Raw genomic sequence first — 15,640 nt, forward strand, 5'->3', positions numbered from 1 at the left:
CTTCCTTACTATAATATTATAATACCAATTATAATATCACAGCATAGACAGCTGAAGAATCTGAAGCCATATTCAACTTCTCCATACCCCCCCAAATCCCCCACCATCACTCTAGTTGGAAGAGTCATGGGCTTTGAGAAAGTTAAAGAGCATTTTCACCAGGACTACTTACTGCATCACTTTTGTAACGAAACCTTGTCCCGTTTGGGTGGCTTTATTAGAAGGAAAGACTTGAGGAACCTGCTTGGTATATGAGCCCAGCATCTTTTTCAAGTGAGTGTGGCTTAGAAATGTCTGTCTACTATCTGCAGCTTGTCTATATGGTTTGTCTTCATACAGGAAGCTCAGGTTTCTCCATTCTGATGGCATAAAAACTAAACCCAACACCACCACCGAGAGTCCTCTTTCCGTCCTCCTCCAGTCTTGAATGCTGCTCTCGCACGTCGCTGTGTATGAGTGTTGTCCATCAGGAACGACCCCAGCTTTCTTTAGGGCTCCCTTCTCGGGCTGGCTCACCTATTGGGGGAAGCCAGAAGTCCAGGATCCTGTGAGGACTTCACACAGAGGGTTTCCCAAGGGTTTGCTTATAAACTCATCTCCGATGGCTTGGAAGCCCCAGCTAGGTTTATCCTGGGTGCTTAGGTATAGATGGGAATTAGAATTCTCAGCATTTATGGAGATGGGGCCGTAACTAAGCTGACCATAGGATTGGCAGCCCTCGGTATGACTTCTAGATGATTTCAGTTGCTGCTGTGAGCCAGCTTTAAGCAATGAGGATGCTTCCACTGGCGATTTGAATATGTCCTGCAATTGAGATGCCATTATACAGAACCTGAAGCCAAAATCTGTAAGAACACATATTTAATAGCTCTTTTAAAGTCACATCTAGCTTTGGGTTAATATTTGAATATAAAACAGTCTACCTCATTTTCTTCTTCTACCCAGTGGCTGTCAACAGTAGCTCAAGCCAGAATTGTAGGACTCATGTCCAGTATAGATGAGACTCTTTTGTCATCCCTAATAATTCACTTTTTTCCTCCAAAATTGAGGTCAATTTACTTATGTCCAGCTGCTTCTTGCAACGGTAGCAATCTGACAAGTTGCATTATTCTGTACACAGACACACACACACACACACACACACACACACACACAGAGACCTTAATAGATTTTGGACAGGTTGAATCCAGTAGTCTAAAGAAGTTCCTGCTGTCTCAATCTCATTATAAGCATGATTGGGGATTTTGATTGGTGTGTGTGTTTGTGTGTATGTGTGTGTAAGTTCAAAGTACTAGCATGTAAAAACCAGCCAACACAGCCTGACCTTATGTGTGGAAACTTGTATACATTACTTTACTAAATCACCTCAGCGTCCCTGTGAGATCAATAGGGTTGTCATGTTCATTTATAGATGTGGAACACAGGCTAGGAGAGTCTGCGGAGAACCCAGAGTTAATCAGTGTTGGAGCTGGAATTTGGACTCCAGATCCTGACTATTTCCCGACAACTTAATTCTCATGACAATCCAACCACATGAATTCAGTTGTATTATCATCCTCATTTGACAAACAAGAAAACTGAGACCAAGGTGAAGTGACGTGCCTAGAATGCCTACAGTATTGTTTTTAAATTTTGATTGAATTCAGTTATCATTTATACCAATAAAGTTTAGACTGGCCAGTAAAATTTCTTAAATTAATGAAGAGTGGAATCAGGCCACCTGATCACCTGTTGGAGCATTAGGGAAGGGTCCTGTGTTTTGTCACGTATAATGCGCTCCTGTATATAATGCGAACCCAACATTTTTGGCCTAAACTTTCAGGGAGAAAACCTTTCGTTTTAATTTTTTAATTCTAATTTGTATTTGTTTACTGTTAGGTGCTTGTTTTTTGTATTATAAAGGAATTTTAGCATTTATTTTTTAACATACTATGGTACAAGACATTTTACATAACAAATAATTACAAAACACAATAACCGATACAAGGTATGAGAAATTTTGTGTACCAGTCACAGATTTACAATATTTACTCATTGTAGAAAGCCAAGAACTCTTGGTCATTGCAAGTTCTTTGTAAGTTCAGCAAAACCAATTATCGTACTCCAGGGCATTGTTTTGCACTCAGATATCATTACTGATTTCTAGAGTTACACTTTTAACTCATAAGCATAAATAAAAGAATTAAAAACATTTATATAGATATGAAATTAGTACTACCCATGTATAATGTGCATCCTTTTTTTGCCTCACAAATTTAGGCAAAAAAAGTACGTATTATACATGGCAAAATATGGTACTTTATTTTAAGCTATAAACGGAAACATTGCTTCCCTCAAAAATAGTAACCAAATGATTTCTTTGGGAAGGGCTGCTGATATAAGTTTATTAAGAATAATAATAAACAAAAGTATAAAATGTGTATTATGTGCCAGACACTATTCTAAGTGACTTTATGTATGCTAATTCATTTAATCTTTCCAACAGCCCTATACTATAGAGCATTCTGTTTTTCCCCATTTTACAGATTGTAAAACAAGCACCAGGAAATTTAATAACTTGGCCAAGATTACACAGCTAGTACGTGGCAGAGCTGAGATTCAAACTCAGTAGTCTGGCCCAGAGTGGTTGACCTGAACCACTCTGCAGTACTGCCATGGTAGTCTGGGGTTTACGAGACTGCGTTTGGTGGCTTTAGCAGTGAAGTTGCCCTTTACTTTCCCTTGCGTATTTTCTTAATAATGAGAGCAAACTGTTGCAGGCAGGTGCGGGTGCCTTAGTTATTACGCTCCTGGTTCAAACATCTGGATTGCCCACAGGTATGTCCAATGAAAGAGACTTTAGCTTTCAGTTATACTTTGAAAAATAAAAAGCAACTGTCCATTAAATGGTTAAGTATAGTGATATTTAAGGCTCATTGCTAGAACAATAGCTTACAAAATTAAGGTATAGTGACACTTTGATGCCTTTTTCAAAAATCCTTAGCCGTTAATAAATAGGTTCTAGAAAATTCCCTCGTCTGATGCATAGTCACCGATCAGATTAATCCTCTGTGGTTCACCCATCTCTTCAACTGATGACCAGGGCATCTTCCTCGGGCGGGCCTGTCTTGGCCCTGGGCCTGCTGCACATCTGCTGTCTTCCTTAGAAACAGTGTCTTTCTAACCATTTAACAAAGTATTTTCAGTTAGCCATGAGACAGACCTGGCTTCACTTTCTGCTCTCAGTTCCTACCTCCTCAGCCACATTAGAATGTAAAAAGAACACCAGTAAAATTAAACTGCTGCAAGAAGTTACTGATTCAAGTGAAATCTATAAACTACTTTTTGAAATCAGAATAATTTTTCTCTGTTGCTTTAGCCTTCGAAAGATTCCTACCCATTCTTAACATCTTTTATGTACTGAAATGTTAATTCCCGTTTCTTTAGCAACTAAAACTTTATAGCTTGCTTCTGCTAGGGTGTTGGGAGTTACAAAACTTCTATCTACACCTGAAGCTATTTGCTAGTAGACAAGTTAGCATATCTTTCGGAATATAGCATCTATTTTTTTTCAAAGACGTTTAAACTAAAAACACATTTTAAAACATATAAATTTCCCACAGGGTTATTTTACTTTCTAAATGAGACAAAGAAAAGGGGAATCATTCCATTCTCAAGATAAACATTTTTCTGTCTGTTCACAAGGGATAAAATAGTATGGGGGAAATGGCTGGGCCTTTGGGAAATGGCTGTTCAACCTTTGTACTATAATTTTGGCTCTGAACCTCCACTTCCCCACCTGTAAAATGGGAACTATAATGCTACGAGTATGATTATCGATGAACAAAGAGGCGTGTTATAGTTTAGCAGGGTAGAAATGATGGCAGCAACTTGATTAGAAGATGTCTGTATACTCTGTTCTTTCTAGCCCATAATTTGGAAAGAGAGCAAATGGTAACTAATAGGTAACAACAAGCCTGTTGGGAGGCCAAAAGAAAGTTAGTGACAACTGTGGAGTGTAGGAGAAGAGCTAACGCCTTAGAATCAAATGACTTTTAATCTTGACTTTACTAGTCATTAGCTGGGTTACCCTGGGCAAGTTATTTCATTTCTCTGAACTTTAATTTCCTCTTTTGTAGAATAGGGACAATATTGGCCTTTTTATATCTCAGAAATATTGTGAGCATCAGATTAATAAGGAAGTCTTGTCTTATAAACCGGAAACTGTGAAGAGGCTGCAAGAGGTCTTGGAGGATGAGTCCTTATTGAAGGACAGTGAACACACGGAATGGAGGGGTTCTCGGCCCTGCCCGGGGTCCTACCCAGGTCCAAACACCTATATTTAGAAGATGTATTTTTAGATGCATCTATGTTGAAGTAGATATAATACAGTGTTTACGAAGAGTGTTTATGCAAAACAGGAGATGAAATATTTTTTCTGGGAGAAGTGGTTTCGTAAGTTTCTTTACTTGTATGAGTTATGCCTGGTTAGGAAACCTCACTTACTTATGCAACTGGAGGAAGGTGCAAGTTGAGGTAAGAATATATATTGGAAACCGTAAAAGGATTAATAGAGTAAGAAAGAAAAGGGTACCAGGAAGTGGAGGGGAAAAGTTTGGAGCTTAAGCAGGAGTTCCACTTACTATTATTAAACCTAATAATTCAAGGTTTAACATTTGCGGAAAAGGAACCAGCCATTGTGCTACAGTGGGAAACATCCAGGCATCTGGGGCTCCTTTGGCCCAGCTTTGACTCTACTGTTTTGAGGGAGGAATCTCACTATCTTTTCCATATGTGCGAAAGGTCAGGATTCTCAATGGGCATCTCTTCTTTATAAAAGGTTGGTGATGATTCAGTGTGTGCACGGGATCTGGTTAAGTGGGAATTCCTTTGAAATTCTCATTTCTCTCCACAGCCCAGAGGTAGACACTGGCCGCATTTGGGTATGAAAACTCTTCAGCCTTGCTGTGTTCTCCTGCCCCTTGAGAGTCATGTTCTGTTTGAAAAGAGCTGAGAAAATGAAGGCTGTTTTTTCACTTGGAATAAGAATACCCTTCTGAAAGCAGTAAGGGCTCGGCGAGAGTAACAGGATCCAGATGTTGAAGCTGCCGCTAATGCCCAGCATATGGCCCGTGCACCGCGCAGGCAGAGCGAGGCCTCTACTTCTCTAAAGAATGCCCCAGTCGACTCCAGAAAGGTGACGGGGGCCCTAAGCACAGCTTCTGGGCTTCACAGGCCTCTTGTTCCTTGGAATTTGAGCCACAGAAAGGGATAGAAAAGGTCCTGGTTGGCCTTAAGATGGGTGGCACTGTAGCCCTCTCTGTAAGGCCCCAGGATCCCGAAATACTGTGGGCCCTATCAGCTCTGGGCCACTCTTGTCTGCTAGGGGATGGTGAGTCTAAGATTGCTTCTCTGCTTGGCCAGATTGTTTGCTAAACTGAATGAGAACATTTTATTCTCTACTTGCAGAGGCAGCATTACATAATGGAAAGAACATTTACCTGGAAGCCAGGTGACCTGGGCTCTGGGACCACCCTGGCCCCCAACTAGAAGTGACCACAGGGAAGTCACTTTACCTCCCTTTTCTCATCCAGATAGAGAGGTGGGGCATGATGATGGCTGAGACTGCTTCCGGCTCCCTCGGTGTAGAACTGAGTGGTACCTAGCTCCATCATGAGGAGAGTGATGGGAGAAGCAGCCACAGCCAGTCACATCTGTGCCATGGGTGAAGTGGCTCTTGTCCAGTATTGTATTCCACTGCAGCTCTGGGTGCTATGGGCGAAACGCATACAAGGTACAGGGAGACTTTCCATTGATCTCAGGAAGAATTCAGTCTTTGGCCTCAAATGCGTAATCAGCAGCTAACCAAGTGAGGGAGAGACCAAGTGCCCCTCAGCTACTGTAATGTTTCTCCCAAACAAGCATTTGGAAATCTCTGAGTTTCTGCCTCTGATTCTCATCATGGAGTGTTCAGCATCCTTTCCTGGCCTGGATCCTGTGCTGGGTTTCCTACCCCTACCCTGGCTGCTTCTCTTGTCAATTCCTGTCTTTCCCAAGCCATCTCTTTCTCTCTGCAGCCTCTGCTGGGTTTTTCTATGATGTGCTTTGTCTGTTGGTAAGATGGTTGGGACGGCTGTGCCCCCCTCCCTCGCAATAGCTGAAGTGTCCCAATGCTCCCCCTTCCCAACCACGTGCAGGCCTTTTGATCCCTCTGTTCTGCTGAGGACAACTGTGGTCCCTTCATCAAATGAGCACAGACTGAGACCTGCAGCAGCTCAGCCTGCAAGTCAGTCACCATGGCAACCAGCATTCCCTCTGTTCTACTGTGAAGAGAAAATGGCTGTTATAAGGAAGGGCTCACTGAGTCTATTACCGGGCTGTTTTGTCCAGGCCCCTCCTTCATACTGGCTTTATGAAGCTACATGCATTGAACCAAACATCCATTAGCCGTTAGCCTTCAGATTCACTTTACCTGAGAGGAGGAGAGGCAGAAGGAAGTTGAATCCAAATGAATAAAAGCATTTTTTTCTACCCTAAAACTGTATTTTCGTGAGGAACCGTTATCTGTTCTGAGCAGACAAACAAGGAACTGAGTGCATACAGGAATCTGTGAGATCCAGAGCAATGTAGTTTGTCTTATCTGTGGAGTGGAATGAGAGCGCAGGTGGGTATTCAAATAAAAATTCAGTACAAGTAGCCAAGGGACCCGGGGAATTCTGTAGGGCATGGATTCACTAGAGCATTTCAAAAGTGTCTGACTAACGGGAGTGATGATGCTGGCTCCTGTTATGGAAAGAGGTATATTGGTCCTACAATCATCAGGGAAGGTGAGCATTCGGAATCCCCTGCTTCCAAATCCATTTGGACCATCACGTTGAATCCTTCTCTGTAGTTATAAAGCACGGTGATATGGCAGATTGGCAGGAGATGCCTGTGCAGTTTCAGAGTGGCGGGCTTCCCTCTTAACAGCTGCGAAGACACTTCAGGTTGATTTCCAGAAGTAACTTCTTGGGCTGCTAATTTCTGTGCATCTCAGAAGTGCTGCTGATTGGAGCAGGACCATAGCTTTCTCAAGGGGTCAGAACATTTAAGGCAGAGGTCACCCCAAATCTCCCAGAGGACACGGCACTATCTGGTAGAGGATAGCAGTTCCACAGGGAGTGGTCTGGACTGTGTCCACTCCCGGCTTCAGTGCGAGGACCTGTGGATTCGTTTGTGGTAACAAGATCTTAAAACCCAAACAAACTGCTTCCCTTCACTGTTTCTTAAAGTGAGCAGCAGACCCTGATTTTGAATGAAAGCTCTGGGTTTCGTTCACAAAAATTCGAATGTGTGCTTGAACTGGACTTTGTCTTTTTCAGTTTCTCTGCAAGTGGATATTGTTCCCAGTCAAGGGGAAATCAGCGTTGGAGAGTCCAAGTTCTTCCTATGCCAAGGCAAGTGCCCCGGGCCCCAGTGCATTTCAGGGCACCCTCCCAGCAGAGCAGTAGCCAGTGAGTGGGCTGTGTGTGCTGAGCTGATCGCGCTGCACCTAGAATTCTTGGCATTGCTTTGCTGCAGTATCAACAGTGTGACTTGAGAGCCAGGGAAGTTCTCAGGCCCTCTTCCTTTCCCTCAAATGGCTGCCCTAACACAGTGAAATGTGTCATCTGGACTTCTGCTCCATGGTGAGGAGCTCCAGGGATTGCCTTAGGAAAGTCAGCAAAACTCCCAGAAGCGTGAATCACCCCGGTCCCCTACCCTGTATACATCCAGAGTTCTGTAAATGACAACGGAGAACAGACATGATGCTTGAGTGGGTCAGTATAAGGCTTATTTCTCAGAATCCCCCAGAACAGGAAAATCAAAGATCTAAAACTTGCCTGCAAGAAAATTGAGTACTGGCATCTCTTTTGCTGTGAGGACATGTGTCCTGGGTTTCCAGGTCTATTGTGAATACCAATATCGGGTCCGTTGTCCCCACAAGAGCTCTGGGATTTATCAGACCTGGTGTCCTTGTTTTTCCTTTAGAAATTATGCTTTATTTCCACAGCTCAGATAATCAGGTCCTGTGGAGGAAAAGTCTTCATTTTAGGCTTTGGATTTTTCTATATGTAATATGACTGAGATTTGGCACGTGGGAGAACCAGGAAAGAGCTGAGCTAGATGTAAACTGTGACATTTAGCAAGCAGCTTTTAGCAGGGGGGTCTTGAAATGCTATCCTGATTTGCATTGGATGAGGTGGCTTGTGGTCGCCGGATGTGTTCACTCCAGCTTTGCCTTCATTACAGCAATTTAGATGATCTGGAGATGCAGCCATGGAGCCCACAGCACATCTTGCAAATAGCGATATTTATTGAAAACATGATGGGCCCTGAAAGGAAGACTGCTTCATTTCCACACTAAGCATCTGTGCAGGGCTGGGTGGTGTGGGTCTGGGAAGGGCACTGTGCAGAGAGGCCGGGCAAAGCCACATCCCCAGGTCCAAGAGCCCTTACTCCAGTTCAGTGTCCACGACAGCTAAGCAGCAGCGCCTGCTCCTCCAAGGTGCCTGGGGAAAGGAAGCATGGGTGATTCTGTCTATCTTCTTCACAGCATTTATGGAGATGAATTTGTCTGTCTGAGGCAGGGGGTGCTGAAATGACAGTCATGCCAGTTGGTGCAGGCAGATGCTGGAATAAAAGTGGTTGGAGTCCGCACTCCTAGACTAGTTGGTGTCTCATCTTCTGCTCTGGAGACCATAATCTAAGCCCTTGGAAAACAAGCTGATCAGTTGGCTCAAACCAGCTAGGCCCTTGAGCTCAAACCCTAGATATACTAACTCCCTTTCCCCACCCCCATTCTGTGAGGCTAGATTGTAAGCTTCTTTCCCTAGAAGCCTCCTAAGTGCTTGGCACACAGTAGGTCCTCAACAAATATCTCTTCTCTTCCCTCATTAAGGATAGGACCACTATGAGAAATACTGACGCAAGGGATTGTTGAGTTCTTCCCAAATACTGTAAGTGGTGTTATGTATGTAACAATTAAATACAGAAGCCAGAATGACATTCTAATGTAAGTGGTCACCCCTCCCTGATCATCAAGCCTGATGATCTCTTGTTCAGTAGCTCTTCCTGAGTATCCACTGTCACCCTGGAGGGGATTTTGTCTTTTCAACTTCTGTGGTTTGAAAATAATCTCTTCCCCTTTAGTGGCAGGGGATGCCAAAGACAAAGACATCTCCTGGTTCTCCCCCAACGGAGAAAAGCTCACCCCGAACCAGCAGAGGATCTCAGTGGTATGGAACGATGACTCTTCTTCCACCCTCACCATCTACAATGCCAACATTGATGACGCTGGCATTTACAAGTGTGTGGTCACTGGCGAGGACGGCAGTGAGTCAGAGGCCACGGTCAACGTGAAGATCTTTCGTAAGAGCCTCCTCCTCCTTCTCCTTCTATATCCTTGTCCTCTTCTTTTGCCAGGAAGACATGTGAGCAACAGACAGAGGGGGATGGCAGTAAAGGACCAATTGATGGCTTAGCAGGGCCCCTCTCCTCCTTTCCTCACCCTGAGTATTTTTTAAATTGAGCTAAGAGCTCCTATGTGCTCGTAAATGATCCTTGGTCAACTCAGAACGCACAGCCTGGGTTCATGCTGGTCACAGCTATGTCCCACTGGCCTCCATTCTCTAAATTCAAATTACATAGTTCCCAGAGGTCTATTTTGGGTTCCCCTGTTTCTTCCCCATGTGTTGACTGACTATTGTACAATTCAGATTTTCCCCTCTTGCTTCACTCTCCCTTGCTGGTAATGGAGTCCAAAGGCACAGTGGGGAGTGGGGGATTATTATTTGAACAGTCTGTGCCACTCAGAGCGAGCAGTTCCCATTGCCACTAAAACCTGGTCTTGAGGTGGTATCGCATTACCTTGTTATCATGCATCTGTCCCATTGGCCAGTGTAATGATGGGTGACAGCTAATGGAATGGTGTTGATTGCCACAGTATTTACAGCCATTAAGCCTGCTTTTCTTCTGTACTGTTCTTCACAATTCTCTCTGTGTAGGAAAGTTGGGGTTGGGGTGCCAAACAGAGTGGGAGACAGAGAAAGGATTGCTGACGCCTATTCTTTATTGTAGAATAGGTGTGCTACCAATTCATTCTACCTATGCATTGTGTCTCAATGGCACCATCCCACGTGGCAAGGGACAGTGGGTAAAGATACTCCTTTCCTTCCATAGACCCTTTTCTGTACAAAGTGTGAAAATTTAGCACTCAGTGAATAGATGTTGATTGCCAAACTTTGACGATATGTTCCCCTCCTGCGCCAGCCGCTCCACCTGACATCTTTGGCCAAGTACTGGGTGGGACCCTTTCTTGTACCACTGTATATATGGATTGAGAGTTGCCTGCAACTCGAATCCAGGCAATATGGGTCCAGTGAAAAGGGATCATTGTGGGAGAAGCAACTGTTTTCCCTCACTCTTCTCTTGCTCATTTTCCAGAGAAGCTCATGTTTAAGAATGCTCCAACCCCTCAGGAGTTCAGAGAGGGGGAAGATGCCGTGATTGTGTGTGATGTCGTCAGCTCCCTCCCCCCGACCATCATCTGGAAACACAAAGGTCGTGATGTCATCCTGAAAAAAGATGGTGAGACCTAAAATCCCTGGCAGCTGCCTTTTCCCCTGAGACACAAAGTCCCCTAGGGTTTCCACCTCTACCAGCATCTGAGACATTCCAACCCAAACTCAGATTCTAGTGTCTCAGAACCACATGCAGTTTCCAGGTCCTGAATGGATGTATGTCTGTAGCTTGTATATTCAGGCTCTTGACTTTCCCTCCAAAGAAAAAGACAAATTTTAATTTCTAGTCAAGATAGTAGAGTAGGTAAACACTGTGCTTACTTTGGCTCATGACTGCATCAAAATTACAACTAAACTACAAAACAACCATCATTGAGAATTGTCCCAAATCTTGCTGAACCAAAGCCCTACAACTAAGGACATGCAGAAGAAGCCACCTCGAGACTGGTAATCGGGGCTGGTCCCACACCCAATCTTTGATGGTGTGACTATCAAAAATCGGGAGGGATATCTTGGATGTGGAGGTCTCCGCAGAGGAGCAAGGGATCCCAGCCCCTCCCCAGCCCAGGATTCCAATGCTGGGGAGAGAAGTCCCCATAATTTCTGGTTGTGAAAACCAGTAGAGGCTATGACTGAGTGAGACAGAGGGCAGCTGCACTCACAGGCGTGCCTCTTAAAAGGATTGTGCAAGGACTTACCCACCAACAGAATCACTGGCTCTGAGCTCCAGTGCTGGGGCAGCAGCTGGAGAGAAAGCAGGGACATTTGGGAGTAACTGAGTTGTCTAGCTTGGGATGGGGCTAGAGGGGCAGCTTTCTCCTGGAGGGAGAGGCCATTTTTCTCTGTTGAGCCCTTCTCCTCAGCTGCCATGTCTGAGTCTCCATCGAGTTGGCGAATGCTGTTCATTCGCTATTCTCTGGTGATTTGAGACCCTGCCCCCCACCCAAGTTGCTTCCAGTGGCTTTGGCATACAAAATGCTTGCCTTGGCTCATGCTGCAGACTTTCCTAGGGTCTCTCAAAGATTCGAGGAATGAAGACAAGCAGCATCTGGCTTGAGTGTGCCCTATACCTCTGGCTGAGCAGCCCTAAGCCTGGGAGTAATGGCAGCCAGCCTTGGTTCATGGCTTGGCCTTTCAAGGCACTTCCACACATGGCAAGGGCGGTGGCCATCTGCCCCAGTTGGGGCACAGGCTGCAGCTGAACTTGACCTGCAGTGGGTCCCCTCCCAGGTGGCCCTAGGACTGGTGCTGCCAGTGGCCATCCTCCAAACAAGCTGGAGCATTACCCAGCTACCTCCAAGTATGACACACCCAAGGGGCCGATTGGGAAGTCCCCAGAGCCCTGCTGAGGCAGTTCTTGCTCTATAGGGTCAGGCCCTGCACCACAACGATTCCACTGTAGTCAAGCCCATTCCTCACAACCAATATCCCGAGGGTCAATCCTTCCCATTGATGTGCAAATAGCAACCAAGGCTCAACTACAATACTGTGTTTCCCAAAAAATAAGACCTAGCTGAACAATCAGCTCTAATGCATCTTTTGGAGCAAAACTTAATATAAGACCCAGTATTATATTATATTATAGTATATTATAGTACAGTATGGTATATTATATTATACTATACTATATTATATCATATCATATCATATCATATCACATTATATTATATAAGACCCAGTCTTATTTTACTATAAGATTATAGTAAAATAAGACTGGGTCTTATATTAATTTTTGTTCCAAAACATGCATTAGAGCTGATTGTTTGGCTAGGTCTTATTTTCAGGGAAATACGATAGGAGGGCACACACAACCCACACAAGAGACACACCTGGAGGCTCAAGTGACCAGGTGATTGCACCACTGAGCCCCACAGCACACTTACAACATACGGCCACTATACTAAGACCAGAAGACATAGCAGCCCTACCTAATACATAGAAACAAACACAGGGAGGCAGCCACAATGGGGAGGCAAAGAAACATGTCCCAAATAAAAGAATAGAACAAAGCTCCAGGAAAAAAAAAAAAAAAACTAAACAAAATGGAGAAAAATAATCTACCAGACTCAGAGTTTCAAACACTGGTTATAAGGATGCTCAATGATCTCAGGGAGAACTTCAACAAAGAGATAGGAAACATAAAAATTGAGATATAAAATATAAAAAAGAACCAGTCAAAAATGAAGAATACACTAACAGAAATGAAGAATACATTACAGGGAATCAACAGTAAATTAGATGAAGCGGAGGATCAAATCAGTGATTTAGAAGATAAGATAGCAGAAAACACCCAATCAGATCAGCAAAAAGAAAAAAGTCCAAGAAATGAGTATAGTTTAAGGGGGTCTCTAGGAGAACATCAAGCGTATATCAACATTTGCATTATACAGGTACCAGGAGAAGAGAGAGCAAGGAATTGAAAATTCATTTGAAGAATTAATGACAAAAAACTTTCTTAACCTGGTGAGGAAAATAGATATACAAGCTCAGGAAGCACAGAGAGTCCCAAACAAGGTGAACCCAAGCAGGTCAACACCAAGGTACATCATAATTAAAATGCCAAAGGTTAATAGCAAAGAGAGAATCTTAAAAGCAGCAAGAGAAATGCAGTTAGTTACATACAAGGGAGCTCCCATAAGACTGTCAGCTGATTTCTCAACAGAAACTTTGTAGGCCAGAAGGGATTGGCACAAAATGTAATGAAAAAGCAAGTGATGAAAAGCAAGGACCTACAACCCAGATTACTCTACCCAGCAAGGCTATCATTTAGAATCAAAGATAAAGAGCTTCCCAGACAAGAAAAAGTTAAAGAAGCTCATCACCACCAAACCAGTATTACAAGGAATCTTAGAGGGACTTCTTTAAGATGAAAAAAGAAAAAAAATACAAATAATAAAATGGCAATAACTATATACCTGTCAACAATTAGTTTCAATGAAAATGGATTAAATGCTCCAATCAAGAGATAGTGGAACTGAATAATGGATAAGAAAACAAGACCCTTACATATGCTGCTTACAAGAGACTCACTTTAGATCAGAAGGCACACAGACTGAAAATAGGGATGGAAAAAGGTATTTCATGAAAAGGGAAACAAACAAGCAAAAAAGCTAGGGTAGCAATACTTATATCAGACAAAATAGACTTTAAAACAGACTATAACAAGAGACAAAGAAGGACCTAGTAATCCCACTTCTGACTATCTATCCGAACAAACCCAAAATGCTACTTTGAGAGGCATCTTCATCCATATGTTTGTTGCAGCATTATTAACAATGGCCAAGATATGAAGGCAACCTGGGTGTCCCTAAATGGATGAATGGATAAAGAAGAGGTAGTAAATATATACAATGGAATATTACTCAGCCATAAAAAAGAACGAAATCTTGCCATCTTCAACAACATGAATGGACCTAGAGGTTATTATGTTGAGTGTAATATGTCAGAGAGCAAAAGACAAATGTCATATGATTTCACTTATAAGTAGAATCTATAGAACAAAACAAACAAACAAACAAAATGGAAACCAACTCCTAGCTACAGAGAACATTTTAATGGTTGCCAAATGGAAGGGGGTTAGGGGTAAATAAAAAGGGGAAGGGATTAAGAAGTACAAATTGGTTGTTACACAGTAATCATGGGGATGTAGGGTGTAGCATATGGAATATAGTCAATAATACTGTAATAACTATATATGGTGTCAAATGGGTACTAGATCTATTGAAGTGATAGATAGGAGGGGGTTGGGGGCAGGGTAAAAGCGGTGAAGCAATTAAGATACAAATTGGTAGTTACAAAATAGTCATGAGGATGTAAAGTATAGGGAATATAATCAATAAAGTATAGGGTAATAACTATGTATAGTGCCAGGTGGGTACTAGTCAGAGGGATCACTTCCTAAATTATACAAATGTCTAACAACTATGCTGTACACCTGAAACTAATACAAAATAATATTGAATGTCAACTCTAATTGAAAAATTAAAAAGGAGGGTAAAAGGTAAAGAAGAATAAGAAATTCAAAGTTCCAGGTATAAAACAAATAAGTCTTGGTGATGTAATGTACAGCATAGAAATATAGCCAATAATATTATGATATCTTGGTACAGTGTCAGATGGTTGCTGGATTTATCATGGTGATCACTTCTTTAGCATAGAGAATATAATCAATAATGTGATAATAACTCTCTATAGTGCCAGGTGTGTTGTGTTAAACAACTATGATGTATACCTTACACTAATATAATATTGCATTTTAGCTATATTTTAATTAAAAAAAAAGAAAAGAAAAGTTTCCAGTATACATTTGCTCTTGGCTGTAAGTGAGAGCCAGGGACACATTTTCTAACTTCAGCTTAAAGCCCCACCCCATAAGACTGAAGCTGGGGAAAGGAAAGTCTCAGTGACCTGCCTACAGACAGGAGTTTCTAACTGATCCTTGGATGAACCTACCTCTTGTCTCTTCTAGTCCGATTCATAGTCCTGTCCAACAACTACCTGCAGATCCGGAGCATCAAGAAAACAGATGAGGGCACTTACCGCTGTGAGGGCAGGATTCTGGCGCGGGGGGAGATCAACTTCAAGGACATTCAGGTCATTGTGAATGGTGAGGTGATCTGTTCTTCCTGCTCTCTTCAGTGCTACAGCTGTGGTCCCCAAAATCATTCTTTTTAACTTCCTCTTTGATCTATAAAATATATCCTGTGCTGACTCACTCGTCCATCTCAGTTGAAGCCCCCAGCCTCCCCCGGGAGCCTCTGGCTTGGTTCTGTTTGGTTTGTTGTGGTTGTTGTTGTTGTTGATGTACTTTCTTTCCTTTTGGGTGTCCCTCAACTACGGGGACTTCTAGTGAAGCTTTTGCATGTCCTTCATTGTCTTGAAGCACTAGAAACTGTCTCCATGCTTATTAGTAAATTCTTAATCATCATTCATTGTCCTTGATGTTACCGTAATTGCGAAGTTAGTCTGCTGGTTCAATGTTCAAAGAAAATATTATAATCAACTCAGGCCTTAGAATAGTCAGGATCATAGTCCATGGGCTTATTAATCTTAATTTGCAATGTCAAATAAATACACCCATGGAATCGATCTGACATTTACAGGATGTTTACAGGAAATTA

The 15,640-nt window shown here is 42.8% G+C and overlaps 1 protein-coding gene across 24 annotated transcripts in view; it reads left to right on the top strand.

Annotated features, from left to right (window-relative positions):
• The window catches only part of NCAM1 (neural cell adhesion molecule 1), a 312,470-nt gene that overhangs the window by 237,892 nt on the left and 58,938 nt on the right, over positions 1–15,640 (top strand). For all 24 annotated transcript variants that reach the window (XM_033119334.1, XM_033119335.1, XM_033119339.1 and 21 more), the window contains exons 2-5: positions 7,341–7,415; positions 9,151–9,369; positions 10,444–10,587; positions 14,989–15,126. In XM_033119334.1, the coding sequence (XP_032975225.1) occupies positions 7,341–7,415; positions 9,151–9,369; positions 10,444–10,587; positions 14,989–15,126 (576 nt within the window). The remainder of the gene's footprint in view (positions 1–7,340; positions 7,416–9,150; positions 9,370–10,443; positions 10,588–14,988; positions 15,127–15,640) is intronic.

Source organism: Rhinolophus ferrumequinum, chromosome 11 (assembly GCF_004115265.2).
Source record: "Rhinolophus ferrumequinum isolate MPI-CBG mRhiFer1 chromosome 11, mRhiFer1_v1.p, whole genome shotgun sequence".
Lineage (NCBI taxonomy): Eukaryota > Metazoa > Chordata > Mammalia > Chiroptera > Rhinolophidae > Rhinolophus > Rhinolophus ferrumequinum.